The 15,274-nt window shown below is 47.8% G+C and overlaps 1 protein-coding gene across 2 annotated transcripts in view; it reads left to right on the forward strand.

Moving 5' to 3' along the window:
• gli3 (GLI family zinc finger 3) overlaps window positions 1-15,274 on the forward strand; it is a 93,423-nt gene that overhangs the window by 28,761 nt on the left and 49,388 nt on the right. Inside the window, exon 3 of one of the 2 annotated variants that reach the window (XM_023395088.2) lies at window positions 6,636-6,884. In XM_023395088.2, the coding sequence (XP_023250856.1) occupies window positions 6,636-6,884 (249 nt within the window). The remainder of the gene's footprint in view (window positions 1-6,635; window positions 6,885-15,274) is intronic. The other variant, XM_023395089.2, reaches the window with a different exon arrangement.

Raw genomic sequence — 15,274 nt, forward strand, 5'->3', positions numbered from 1 at the left:
GGGTGGGGTGGGTTGGGGGGTAATCCTGTTCCAGCTAAATGGCTGATCCCTCTCATTCCTTAGATATCAAATGTCAAAAGTTAAATTAGCCTGCTAGCCTCAGATAGGAGTTAACATGCTTTTAAACGGGGCAGGATGGAGGGGGGTGGGGGGTGGCGGCGATTCATGCCCCCTCTGGGATGGCGGGCAGGTGCCTTTGAAGTGTCTAATTATCCGGCTCCGAGTAAGTGCTGGCTAACTATCTTAATGGGGGCCTCTGTGCCATAATGCAGTGTACACTTATGCGCTTGAACACATGTACCAGACCGTGTGAATGTGCGTTTTTACGTGAACAAAAACGCACAACATCACGCCGTGTTTACACACGAGCACTCGAGGAAAAAAATGTAAGTTTGAACTATTAACAGTTAAGTGAAGGTTATGATACCGTCCATTTCTATAAGGTGGGAAACATTTACAGTGGCGTTTTGGATCATGTTTGACGTGCTTGAAATGACTTGTATTATTTTTTTCTATTTTATCCCAACTGTTGGCTGTGTGTTTCTTTGCTTTGGCTGGATATCCACTTCTCTTGGCGAGCTGCTCCTAATCTGAGTGCCACAGACTTGGTCCGGATCACTCTGGTGTCAGAAGTGGGATTCCAATGCTGAGGCCCAGTGGAAAGCTGGCCCACTCCGGTCTGGTGGGCAGCGTGCCCAGATTCACCCTAAAAGACCCACTATCCCAAATGGACATAATTCTGCCCTAGTCTGCCCCCGACACACAATCACTTTATATTGTTACGGAGGACGGTATAAATAACTAACAGGTTGCGGCTGATCATAGTTGGCTTGTGACTGTCTGAAGCAACGCTAATACAGTCTATAAGCCAATCAGAGCACTAAATGGCTGAAGCTTGAAGCCTTGATCAAATGCATCTCTTAGTGTTTGATTCCTTAAAGAATGCAGGCCAAGGTAACCTTTGAGTGAAAATCCTTAACGGCTGTAACTATCCGCGGTCAAAAACGCATCAGTGTGCATTTTACAGGCAGGGCTTTCAGCTCTCTCACTGCAATGCTCATTGCTCCCTCACAATGTGGCCCTGATGAAACGGTAGTGGGGTTTCGGGCTGCTCTATGGTGGGCCTGTGCCCCTAATGGGTGAATAAGGGGTAGCTATAGGGCAGGCAGAGGCTTGGCACGACACAACCCCGCTGTGAGGCTGATTTGAGGTGAGCGCAATGAAAGAAGGAAGGAGCGACGCAGGCTTTGATTTGCCCCTCCCCAGCCCCGGGGCCTGGAGGCTGGAGCTGCGAGATGCCGAGCTCTGGGTGCGTCCCAGCAGACCCCCGGCGGCAGAGAGAACAGGCTGGGACCGCGGGGCCCACGGTGCTGGGGGTTGGGGCCTGGGCTGCCGAGAGCCAAATTGAGACGTGGGAGTCGTCGTATTTGCCTGGATGAATATTGAAGAGGGCGTTTGCGGGCGCTGTGTGGGAAATCAGCAGCCGACAATAGACTGCTAACCAGGAGAGGGAACATCCTGACCTGCCCGTGCCTCTCTCTGCAATTCGTCCAAACATCAGTCACATGCTTATGGTTAAATAATGTACCACCATGGATTCAGTCTGCAGAGACTGAATCAAACATGAGCGGAAAGTAAGAGGGAATGAACTCCACAGCTCTGACAGATATTTTGACTAGGGATTGCTAACTATCCTGCCCACACGTATCAGGGTAATGACCTGATTCTGCCTTCTGACATTTAGGAGACTTGTTTGTCAGGGAGTTTTTCTCGAATGTCACCCTTTTTAGGCGGATACAGGAAGCTCCATTATGACTCGGTAACCTTCAGATAATGCCGAACTGAACTCTGCTGTGGGGAAGGCACCGAGCTCCTTGCGGCACGCCAAGAAGTTGATCAGAAAAATACCTCACACAATTGCGGTAATCCCCTGCGCTCTTGTTGTGTTGGGTTTGGTGGAGTTTGAGCGGCCTCGCTCTCCCTTGTCTTTCAGTCTGCGCTAATCGTGAATGATTCCCTCTGTCTATAGCGCCAATGCCAGGGCCGGTGAATCAGGTACATAAGCCTAAGCTGCTTGGAGAGGTGCTCTTATTAAACTCTAGCCAGCTGCTGGAATTTTTCTTCCCCCTCTCATTGTTAATTGGGGAGTCTTGAGTCTTTCCCGGGAGTTGATTTGCAAGAGAAAGAAAAAAAAAAAAAAAAAAGGAGCAAGAGATTATTGCACAGGAGGAGAGGAGCTTTGAAGAAGTGTTTTGTGATTTCACTGTGTATCCTCCACTCCTCTCCTCCTCGTTCGCTCGCCGTGTGCTTCCCCAGCCAAAATCTGTTTGTGCCACTGACAACAGTGCTTTGAGAAGTTCGAAGGTGGAACACAGCATATGTCTGGCTTTTGGCTCAGAGGTACAACAACACCTCCTCTGATGTTTGGGCTTTTAGGAAAGGCAGTAACGGGGGGGGGTTGGGGGGAGAAGAGTTGCAATGTGCAGTGGCCCTTTGTGCGCCCGTGAAACATACATGTCCCAGCTTTAGAGAGCCGCTGTCTGAATGAGTTCAGGCTGGAGGGCAAATCAGATGCTTGAGAGTCAAGGACAGATTGGCATGTGGAGGAACAGCAATCATTGTTCTTAACCTCTGCCTCCTAGAAAAATACCTTTTAAACACAACAAGCCAAGGGTTTTGTCTCACTTTTTGATTCTTTGAATTACCCATGCACCCTTAACTGTGCCCCCCTCCCTTGTCCCACAGCCAAACTCCTTAAGAGGAACTGGCCTCGCTCCATATCTCATTATCTCTTTTTAAAATTTCATTTTGTCATTGCATCCACGCTCTCTTTTTATACCGCCATATTAAAGGCCACGCATAGGGTTTTCTCTGAAGGTATTCGAACCAGAGTTTTACAATAGAGACCCCAGACAAGGGGAAAAAAGGGAGAAACCTGGGCTTTAGGATTTAATGAGTGGCTTGCTGGGGGTGAAAGAGGGAGAGAGAGCAAGTGAGGGGGAGCAAGAGAGAGTGCATTTGTAGAGGGTAAGAGAGAGAGAGAGAGGAGAAAGAGTAGTAAGGGGAGGGAAGAATGCAGGAATGGAGCACCAGGTACCATTATAGTGAAAGAGAAAGCTCCTGAAATACTAGAGCTGGGGCGTGTGCTCTGATCAGGACGGCAGTGAGCACAATTACCTTCTTTTCAAATCCTTCAGTGACACTGCAGGAGGAAGGAGGACTTTGAAACTTGAAAGGCAGGAGCTCGCTTTCAACCTCAAACGCGAGCAGGAAAGGGCTCTGAAATTTGTTCAGTGCTCCCCATCCACCATTAGCTTGTTTCTTCCTCTCGCCTCCAGGCATTTAAGCGCTTTTTGAAAAGATGTTAAGAAATTCAATCACCATAGAGAGAGAGCAGGATGGTTCTTTTTTCTGTTTTTTTTTTTTTTTTTTTTTTTTGAGAGGCATGCTTTCCTCTGGTCCACAGAGGACTGGCCTGCTGCTTTTGTGTTGGGCTGAATAGACCTGCAAACTGGTAGAGGACTGGATGCGGCAACCATGGGAAAAGGGGAAATAAAAGAGGAATGAAAAATGAGGGAGGGAAAAAGGGAAAGGGTCTGTTGGGCGGATGGTCAGAGTTAGAGAAGTGTTGCAGGGTTGAACTTTTCAAAGTTGCATGTGTTTACCTGCGTCTGCTCTGTCTTCATTAGTCCGCTCTTTGACAGATACTTGACATGTTAGAAGGATACAAAAACCTTCCACCACTGGTGCGCGCAGCACAGAAGAAGAAACCTTACTTGAGACCTCTGGTTCTCTTCCACCAGTCCGAGGAGTCAATTGATCCTTGTGCTGCTGAGTGTTTGTTTAACCATTTAAGGTGCTATGAACTGAAGTAATGAAGCCCCTTAAGGTGGTATATGGTAGAATGATGAACCCCCCCCACCCCCCGTGAGCTCGCCATGGTGACTGGAGGGGGATGGTGCGACTGTGACACTGCTGTGATTGAACTGTTATTCGCTTGACCTCCCTTGGAGGAGAGAGATGTATCTGAATAGCAGTGGGGGGGACACCGGAGAAGGAGAAAAAAGAGAGGAGGAACAAGAAAAAATAGGGGGAGTAGAGTGAAAAAGACAAAATAAAATAGTGAAAAATTAGTAATGCATTGTATATTTCAGAACATAAGCAGCTGAATCTCTGTAGTAGTTTTTCCCAAGTTTGGCAGAAGATGTTTTAAGCCAGTTTTCGTGCCCATTGGCCTCCTAACTACTACACTATCTAAAGCCCTAGTGATGAAGTATTTCTAAAACATCAAATATCAGTATGAAAGTAAGAAAAAGAGCTCATAAATATGTAGACAGTTTTTACTTTCCCAGATGTAATGCTAGATTTTCTGGATGTGAGCGAGCTGAGAGTACACAGTGGAAGCCTGCGCTACACACAGCTACATGCTCTGCCCTTAGCAGTGCTTGCTCCCAGCATAGTTTACAGTCCCGACTTCTTTCAATCCATGTCAAGAGATGAACCCAATTCTGAAATCCCTTTATGTTAATATTGCGCTTTGCAAGAGCAGACCTATTAATCCAGCTTTAACCGTATAAGTGCCATTATTCCCTTAATAAGATCACTGGCTGTGCAGTATAGGATTAAATACTTATATCATAACTGACACTGTCATTTCCTGCGGATGAGAGCGGCTTGCGTCTTCTGGCTGTCAGTTCCGCGTTAAGAATCCTTGAATCTGCTGCCAGTACTGCGCTGAGGCACGGCTGGCCCGAATGCAGGTAATGGATGTGGGAGAGTGAGGGGAATAAAAGCGGGACCCGTGGGTTGCTCCTCCTGCTCTCTCTTCGCGTCTCTCAATCTCATTCTCTCTTTCTGCTTCTCTCTCTTAACCTCCCCCTTTCCGATCGCTTCTCTTCTGTGAAGTGCTACAGCATTATACCGGCCCTCTTCAGTGCTCAAGGTGGTGCTCTTTAATCTGGCCCTCTCCTCTGTTCTTAATTGGCAGTTGGATGCTGTTGGGTTGCAGCGCATAGTGGGGGGGGCCCTGTACCGCTAGGTTGCTAATGCTACAGTACCTCCGCGACATCTCGCCAGGTTCTCAGTGAGCGACATCAATGCGAGAGAAAGATCTGATCTGACCAACACCCTCAGTGGCGAAATCATAATTGCACGTAATCAGGGCTGAACATGGAGGCCGTTCACAGCAGCAGATAATGAAGGAATAGTGACGAGAGCAGACGGAGAGCAAATGATCTCACTGAGATACAAAGTACAAAGCATTTACACCTCATAACATGCCAAACATCCAGCCCTCATCAGTGTGTGCTGACACGTGCGCCCAGTCTCGGGTTAAAGAAGTTCTTAAATCAGGAGCTCAGATACCTAGAATCAAGTTTCACTCGTTGATGTAGAACTAGAGCATCTAGAATGCAGAGGCTGCAATATAATAGAAGTCCAACGCAAAACAATGACTGATTGACCCGGTGAAGCCTGCGTTGCCCTGGAAAAGAAGGCTGCATTTGAAGGAGCCTGGGATGTTCCACAGAAATGTACTAATACCATTAATCTGAACACAATATAACACACACAGTCAACAAAAATATCCCAAGTGAGTTGTTCAGGCCTCAATGATCAAACAGACTAGACCTTACTGTGTATTAAAGATTAAATCGACTTTAGTGTTTAGCTAAAATTCAATTCTCTCAAATCCGTTTTGCTGAAATTTGAAAATAAAATCCTAGAAATGTCATTCAGAGTTTCTGAGGTAGTCTATATAGTATCGTACTAGAGAAAAGACTAATTCCAGGTCAGGAGGCCAACTGACCCTTATACATGCCAGTTCAGAGGTCAGGCCAAAGGTCAGGGGCTCATGTCTTTCTGGTGGAGCTCAGCCCTTGAACTCAACTCCACATTTATCCCCTTTACCCAGCATGCCAGGAAGCTTTCTCCAGAGACCCCACTCCTCCTAATTTTGCCCTCAGACTGAGAGAGAAAGATTTAGTTTGAGAACAGAGAGTGAAGGAGGGGTGGGGCTGATACAACCCATGACGCTGGTTAATGGGCAGTTTGGAATGCAGGCGGAAAGCCTGTGTTGCCTCCTCCATGAGAATCCGTTTCTTTATAAAAAGAACAGACAGAGCTGAATTTAAGAACAGACTTTTGGGAAATGCGGCGGCCTCAACTGTGCGAAATGAAGAGGTTGGGATTTTTCTTTTTTTTCCTTCCCTTTCTTTTTTTCTTTTTTTTTTTTTTTTTGCTCATGCACCGTCTGCCTCTGAACTCCCACATTTTGGCGCTGCAGAAGGCAAACACTGGCAGATTTACACCGATGATGCACAGCAGGTTTCAGGTGTACAAAGCTGATCCCCTGCTCCTCCCTTCACCCGCTCCCTCTACATGAACAGACTTCCTCTCCATGTATATGGGTGTTCAGAACATGTGTGTTTTCAGCTGTGTGTGTGTGTGTGTGTGTGTGTGTGAGAGAGAGAGAGAGAGAGAGAGAAAGAGTGTGTGTGTATCTATATGAAACATAATCAGGAAGGGAGAGAGGTTCTCACACTTGCTCCCGACTTTTATTTTGACATCTGCTCATAACAAATCTGCAAAGGTCTAACATCATCCTCTCCTCCTCTCTTTCTGTCTGTCTATCCCAGCAGAGGACGAGAGTTCAGGGACGCCTTACCACCGCGAGAGGCGCAATGCTATCAGCTCCCAGGCCCCGACGCCCGGCGCCCCCGACAGGAACGTAAGCGAGGAGCCCTCCACCTCCACGGAGGAACGGCCCTCGCTTCTCAAGAAGGAGCTGCACGGTTCCCTACCCCACCTGGCCGACCACGCCCTGCCCTACCGAGGCACTCTGTTCGCGATGGACCCCCGCAACGGCTACCTAGATTCACACTATCGTAAGTCCACTCGCCAGGAAACAATCGGTGTTATCTATTTGTGAAGTAGATTTTATAAAGTTAAGAAGCTGTACCGCTCAAGGACACGATTGTAGCACCGCACAACACTGAGGCCAAGTTTGTCTCTTTACTGTAGGTGAGAGGAAGGGCTGCCAGATGCTTGATGGAGTCTGACAGATTAGCCTCCCTCTCGCTCTTGCCTCTATACACACACACACACACACACACACACACACACACACACACACACACACACGCATTTATGAACACATGCACGCACACTTGTCTTGTTTTGTGCCTGGGAAGTTAGTATGGGGAACGGCCAGCGTAGCTTCTTAATTCCCTCATTAGGGGCCTGTCTGAGCACAGTACTCCACTTTCTCTCATCAACACACACTTCAAAGCCCCAAAGCAGTGCCGAGTCAAACCTCACCACTCCCTACTCTGCCCCCCCCTTCTCTCTCTCTCTCTCTCTCTCGCTCTCTCTCTCTCTCTGGGACTCTGAGACTTTGTGAGAGAAAGGCAGAGAGAGAGAGACTAATGGAGATGAAGCTTGAGAGATTGAGGTGAAGGGAGAGCTTGAGTGAGATACTGATAATTTGAAAAAAAGAAAAAAGGTGAGATAGACAGTAGTGGTTAGACGAGAGTGTATGTGGAAAGAGGGAACAGGAGATAGATGATTGGGGAGTAAGAGGCTGATTAGGAGGTTAATTCAGCGGCCACTGTAGCCCGGACTTAGGCTGGATTTGATGTGATAGCTTGTTTAGTTTGGTTAAATTGGCTCTGAATTGGGGGAGACAGAGTGGGACAGAGTGATTTTAATCCAGTGGCAGTAATGAAAAGTCCAGCGGACCCCGACCGTATACTGTAACTCTATTTATTCAGCCACTTCATTAGCTACTTCTCCCCATGTGCTTGGGTGCCTGGGAGTCACCAAGGTGCCTCTTTAAGGGAAAGGTTACTTAAAACCAGGCAGTGGTGCTGTGGACAGGGCCCTCGAGGGCAGAACATTACTGCCCATTACATCCTGACCTAACTCAGCAACACTGCCACTTCTCATTTTATGTGTGTGTGTGTGTGTGTGTGTGTGTGTGTGTGTGTGTGTGTGGGTATGTGTAAAGGAGCTCCATTGGTTCCACACCACTGAAGCCTTTGGGGGTAGTGGGAATGGGTGGGTGGGGTGGGGGGGGTCACTGCGAGGCTCGGGGTCATGTGGAAAAGTCACGGTCTGAAACGGAGAGTTCAAAAGCAGCGGGAGAAGTCAAAAGGGCTGTGGAGCTTTGAGGGGCTTTCTTTGTGCATTGGGGACTCAAGAGGCTGGAAGGCTGCAATCATACGAAGCAGAGGAGAGGAGAGCACGGCGATGCTCGCTGGGAAGCTGTAGGCATGATGCACATAGATTTTTATTCTCCTTTTAAACTCCTTCTACACTTTAATAGAAACGTCTGTAGTGGCGGTGCTGGAACAGTTAGCAGCTAACTAATCGACAGCTATTTAATAACTAGTCTTTTATTTTGTAGACAAAATGATTGATTGTTCATGTGAAAAAAATGTTTTCAGAATAATGGATAATGAAAATTATTATCAGTTGAAGCCTTAGTGTGAGTAGGTGTGTTACAATTACACAAAAAAACTAAAGCCCTGATTGGTTGCCAGTGCTATAAAGGGAAATTAACCAATAGAGACAAAAATAACAACAAATTTTGACTCAAAAAACACCAAGTCTGAATGGCTCCTAGTGTTTTTCATTGATTTTTCTCTGTCAATTCTCTGATCCGGACTCTGCTCTGGAAGACTTGTGATCTGAGATGAGAGCATTGCTGTGTAAAACACCTCCTCCTGGCCCCAGGTGTTGAGGACATGGGGAGTCCCTAAAGGCGGCGGTCCCATTCTGTCTGATTGAACCCAGTACCAGAGCTCAATCCCCACGAGCTCCAGCGGTCTGAGGGTCAGCAGAACGAAAGGGCTCCCCTAAAACCTTCGCCCCCTCCCTCAGCTGCTTTGAACCAGAAGCCTGAGCGTCTGTCGCCACTCCTACGCCACAAGGTGTAAAAAGCCAGTGGCTCCTGTTCTGGTTTCTGGTTCCATACACATGTGAGCAAACACACGCTCGCACACACAGTCCTCAGTCCACCAGCGGCAGTCCCTCTCTATGAGGGCTTTGTCACCTCCTAAATTCATCCCAGGTGTGTGCATGTGTGAGTGTGTGTGTTTGTGATGGAGAGGGGGCCCTAAGCCATTGTGCTGTGCTTGCACAGCGCGCCACGCCACGCAGCAGACAGCCAGGTAAATCCGATTACTCTTAGCGCTGGTGTGTGTCAGTGCTTAATGTGCCTAAATGCGATGGCACCTGCAGCCTCCCCACACCTGGCCGCTGGGTCGTTGTAATGGTGGCGAAGCTCTGGGAGGCGTGGGAGGCGAACAACGAGAAGAGAGCAAAGGGGGGGATTTTCGGGGTCTGTGCTCTGGGTAAATCTCTGCTATTCACCCAGACTTGTGATCTCCCACTCCTCTTGCGTCCGTGGCCTAAGACTGTGTTTACTCTGGTTTTTACACCCACTTCAGCGCAGAAAAGAGGAGGCACTGAGGAAACATTGCCCCCATTGTTACCATTAGCTAATCGTGGTGATGCCTGAGTCTTAGCCGCTTTTCTTGGGCAAACACTGGATAAGAGTCCATATCCTTCTTACCACAACACTAATACATGGAGCTTTGCTGTGGGATAAGAAGAAAGGATTGAGATGAGGATTAATGAGGCAGAAGTCTTTTTTAAGATCTTAATTGTGTTGAAATGTGAATGGGATGCGCCGCGCCGACATCTGTTTACATTATGCGCCGATTAGCCGGTCAGTGGTCCTGCAAGCAACAGTGAGCCCACTTGCTGGCGAAGACTCTCTGCTTCCTCAGAGGGGATCCTCTTCTTTAAAGTGTCTCTTTCTTAAACACTTGCCCTTCTTTGCCAGACTAAACACATCCACGGAGGGACTTAAAGCACATCCTTTTCAGTGGCTTTCTTGCAAATGTTAAAACTGCCCGCGAATGGAAAGGAAAAGTAAATTTGCCAAGCTTTAGAGACAATGCTCAAGTATTTTGGCGCTAAAGTGACATTAAGTTTTGTGGCCCTGTAACAATGATACATTTGGTCATTGATAGGAGTAGGAGTGTGTCTCCAGGCTGTGATGGCTGCCTATCAGTCCAATAGTCTTTGGGTTAGCTCTTTAAAAAATCAAGCCCAGATCTGGCTGCCAGGGCATAATCCCCACACTAAAGCCTTGCTGTCCTTGACTGATCTCAGAAACCAAGCTTGCTAAGCTGGAGGCAGTGGAGGTATGGATCTCTTGGCTGAAGGATTCTTTCACATGCATCACAGTAACCCTGCTCCCTGAGCCTGCCCAAAGGTGACTGCTACCTGGATCACACTGGGCCCTGTGTTCTGGGAAAGCTAGCATGAACGCTGAGCCGTGGCATAAAACCCGTCCCGGGGTTTTATGGTGTGGTGGGGGTGGTGGGTGTCCAGTCGTACGGGTTAAACTCTAAACTGCTGTGGTGAGCTGATCTCAGGTCTACTGGGCCGTAGCACGCCGGCCGCTGCCCCGGCGTCAGTCTGTCTGCCTCAATATCAAAATGCAGCTGACCACTGAACTGAATGAGCTAGCTGTCACCAAACTGAACGTGATCTGCACAACAATGGCCCTCGACTCTCTACAGTTAATTACAGTGCTTGGTCATTCAGTTCATATGGACCTTTCCAGATGTCTTGAAAGAGTAAGGGCAGCAAAGAGAGCAAGAGAGAGCACTTATAACGTGTGTGTTTAGGGGGAGGGGGGGGGGAGCTGCAAACAGTGCTCCTCTGAAATTGCACTGAAAGAACAAACTTTCTGGCCTCTTGTTGGTTTTAAACGTGACACGCACTGGCTAGGATACAGATTCAAACACCCCCCACCCCAGAAGAACTGGGGAGTGCAGAGGAGAGCCTGTGGTGAGAAGACACGTGCCTGTTTCATGGGAAAGTGTTTGTCTTTGTGATTGTTTCAATATTGGCTTTTTGAGCGCGGTGGCACGGTGTAGTCCCCCAGCGGAGCGCCGGCGCAGAGAAGCCTGGGGCACACTGCAGGCAATGGAGAGGGATCCCTTCCATCCACCTCCTTTCATCAAGAAAGAACAACATGGGCCTGTGCTCTGCTGTGGCCCCTTGGTCCAGCGCACCAGGGATAATCAGATGATCCCCTTTTATACAGCTTATTAGAGGCATCTCATGCTGTAAGATAGGCCATATTCTCACATGCATGTTGCCCCCCTTTTTGCAGCGCTGGATGATTTAAGGGGGTTAAGCTAATGTTTTGAAGTGCTACGAGAATGCACTTTCATACCATCTTGAGGTCGCGCGGTGCTCTTAACCCGCAAAGCTGATGCGTGTGAGCATTGAACATTGCAGAATAATGGCAGTGCTTATTAACAATGACAAGATTAAATGTGAATGGGCTCAGAAGAATTAAGAAGAATTTCCAGAGAACTTAAGATGTTCAAAGAAGAATACTCAGCATTTTCTTGGTATCATTGGAGCAACATCTGTCAGTGTGTTTTACTGCTTTTCGAAGGAGATTGGTTAATCAGTCAAGTCACAGATGCAGAGCAGGAACAATGGCACTTTTGCTGTCGTCGTGGAGGCTTAAAGTGAAGATTTTTGCACTGCGTTTTGTCCATCTGGAAGGAGAATCGGCTGCAGCAAACACCACTGGTGACAATAACATCAAACACAGTACTATAAAAACAAGAAGACTAAATGCTCCTGGGGGCTTCTCCTCGGCTAGCTGGTTAAAGCCACAATATATTAAGCTTTTTCTCTCCTCCTTAAGTTACCCTGTAGTCTCCAGTAGGATAATCACCTCTGTGTGCTCCGGGAGACTCCGAGTTATTTCATGCCTTTCTACGTTTGTTTCCAGTCTCTCCAAATCTCATCGCTCCTTTTTTTATATTTGCATTCCTCTCACATAGTGGCGAAGATAAGCGCTTGTATCCCTTCAGCCAACAGCCCGTATCTTGCTCTCGTCACTGGAGGGTCGCAAGTATATATTGTTCTACACGAAGAGGAGGCTGATGAACACAGTGTAATTAAAATGTTTGTAGCAGCCTGGTGAAATGTAAGATATCGCTGGAGAAGGGAGAGGAAGGGAGTCAGGGCTGAGTCTGAGGGTATAAGTGAGACAGAGGGGTAAGAAAAAGAGAGGAGAGCCAGAGAGAGTGGAGAAGAAGGAGGAGGGGGGTGTAACAAAGCAGAAAATGAAGAGAGACATAAAAGAATGGGAGCTCAAGGAGGTCAGGCCCATCACAGGCTTTAGTGTTGCCTTCAAAGATGCCTGGGACAGGTGGCAGCTCCAGACAATCTCGCACCACAGAGCAGCATCCTCTCAGGAGGAGATAAGGGATTCCTCCATCCAGGCACCCTCCTCTCCCTCCTCCTCCCACTTCTCCTTCACTCATACTCTCCACCTCCCTGATGCCCACCCCACCTCCCCCTCCCCTCCTTCCCGTCTCGGGGTTCTCCCAGACAGGCTGCTTTGATGTGGCTCAGTGTGAGCGGGCAGCTGTAGGCCACGGGGCTGCAGCAGCGCTGCTGGGCCACTGGGCTGGCGGACCGTTGGGAGCCGACTCGAGCGCAGCTCAATCAGTGGGGCTCTCCGGTGCCCGGCACTTTCAGGTCTCATTAAAGCGCTCCGGCAGGGTTAATCCTCTTTAAGGTTTACATGGGCCCCAGTTTGTCTCTCTGCCCAGGCTGAGGGAACCCCTGGGCGCCACCTGTGTGACAAAGACTCAAATCACTGTGACACAAGTTCCCTCCGTTTGTTGCCTCACTCGTTTACTCTCCTTGTATGCTCTCCTCTCTCTCCCCTCTTCCTCCATGGCCCTCACTTTCCTTCCCATGTGCATTGTGCCCCTTCTTTCCTCCCCTTCCCTTGATAGTACCTAGGCCTGGTTGTAAGTCTTTTAGGATTATTTGGGTGGATTCTGTTGACAGGGGTGCAGTAAATGGATTACAACTTTGTCCTTGTTTTGGGATGCTGCGAGGAGGGAAAGGGGAGAGATCAAGAGGATGCGCTTTGAATAATGAGAGCGGCGAAGAGAAAGAGATGGGCCGAGAGCGGGATTAATTGCAAGAATTAGGAGGACGATGCAAGAGTGAGAGAGAGGGTGAAAGAGAGGGTAAGGTGACAGCAATGCAGAGAGCACAGAGAGTGGAAAAGAGAGAGAATCAGCGGATTCCAGATGTTGCTGCTCTTATAAGACCTAATTGGTCCAGAGGCGTCGACCCCTGTCTGGCCCTGCAGAGCCCAGCAGCCATTTGTCTGATTGCTGTGACACTGGGCTTTGTCTTTGCTCTGTGACACACAGTTTCCTCCATTAGCCCAAATAATGGCCACGTACCTCCAGAGGCCTGCGCAGACTTTGTTTAATGTCTGTGTAGGTTCGGTGGAAAACAGAGGAGTAGATTTACAACACATGGGAAAATACCGCTTCATTGTAAACTACATTAAAGGAGTATATCGGTGGTTTTGAATATTTAAGATGCTTGTATGAGCATTGTCCAAAGGATGCAATACGTTTCTAGATTGATTCCCCACCTTCTATGCAGCCACTGGTTGCCACTTAATTTTAACACCATATGAAAATCAGCTTGCTTGAGATTGAGCATTATGTTGCCAATTATGAGCTCAACCCTTTTTGTAAAAGATTTTCCAAACATTGAGACTCCGAGGTCGGTTTTCAAACAAAGCTACTGTTTTTGCAATGTCACTTTTTCACACTGCTCCAGGTTTGGCTGCAACGTCCAGTCGTTCATTGACGAGTTGCTTTTCTGCACTTCACCTTCAAATCTTGCATGTGCCCTTGAATGCAGCACTTTAAACAGGCCCCTTGTTTTAACCACAATTACCAAGCTGTAATACATAATTTTGCCCAAAAAATAAATGAAATAAAGGTGACAAAGTGCTCACAGTGATGGATTACCTTTCTGCATCAAGATTAAAGCCTCTGCAGGTTGAGATTCAGAGCACACAGAACTGACCTGGCACCAGTGGCTACCAGGAAATGTAATACTGTAAACAAAATGACATTAAAATGACTTGAGTTTTGCTCAGTGGCCTCCCAGCATGGTTCAAAATTGAGAAGTTGTCCAGGTTCCCAGAGCAGTGTCCAGCCTGTGTGTTATTATAATGCGGATGTATTAGCCTCACAGTCACTATCACACAGCCAGAAGCAGCTTTACAGAGGCCCAGGGAGGAGCCGTGACACGGGGCTATAAGGTACTGATACAGCTACAGTAATCATGAACACTGCCACCGATATGACCTTGGCTCATATATACATATATACTGTATAGTTTATCATACATTTTTCTATGATACGGGCATTTGAAGGAGGTTTTTAAAAACAGATTGTGGACACAGCGCATCTTTTCGTTTCCTCACTGACCCCAATTCCTAAATAAAGATCTCAGAAAAAGATCAAACCCTAAAGCGGCTTTGTATTTGAGTAGAATAAATCACACAGGGGGAGTCGAAGCAAAATAAGTGTAGCAAAGTCCTGGTGAGTTAACCTGAGGTTTAAATCAACTCCCTTCTCTGAGAGGTATCACTGTTTGGAGAGAAGGAGATAGACAGATGTGAGAGAGAGAGAGATGCAGTGTTTCGGTTACTAAACTGCTGTGTAAATCTCTCCTCAGCTGGGTGGGGGAGAGGAGGCCGGAGGGTGGGGTAGGGTAGAGAGGGCGCTGAAGTGAGGGGAGAGGGCCAATGCATAACGCTTTGTTCTGCTCCCCAGCTTATCCCAATCTGGAGAAATTCACCAAATGTAGGAGATAGATTGGTGCTCCGCAGAGGCCCGCGTGAAATAACCCTCACTGCCTGATCCACACTGGGATACAGGGAGGAAGGGGGGAGGCAGGGGAAGGGAAGAAAAGCGGGGGGGGGGGGGGAGCCGTGTGCGTGCTCAGCTCCGCTCTAGCAAGGCAAGGGTTCTTCTGCCGGTGTGCAGTTTGTTAAGAATGAAATGTCTCGCGAAATCCTGGCGTTCCATCGAGATATTTGCGTGACTTGTGGAGACGGGAGAGGTAGAAGCGGTAACTAGAAGCTACTTGACGCCCGGCCGACATCTACATCATTCTGATTCCTGACTTCTGGTTGCTTTAAAAAAAAAAAAAAGGAAAAAAAAGGGTTTTCTTTCCAAATATTATTTCAGATAAACGTCCTGCAAATGGAAACATATTTCACGTTTGTAAAAAATGTGAACTCGTAGATAAAGTTCGGCAGGGTATTATTGCGTGTGACGTGCATGATGTATGAGCACAGTGAAGCCACTTGATGAATTATCCTGTACTTAACTTTGTAAATATT

The sequence above is a fragment of the Seriola lalandi genome, unplaced genomic scaffold, assembly GCF_002814215.2.
Source record: "Seriola lalandi dorsalis isolate HSWRI2012SDOR001 ecotype SW California unplaced genomic scaffold, Sedor1 jcf7180002054956, whole genome shotgun sequence".
NCBI classification, from domain to species: domain Eukaryota; kingdom Metazoa; phylum Chordata; class Actinopteri; order Carangiformes; family Carangidae; genus Seriola; species Seriola lalandi.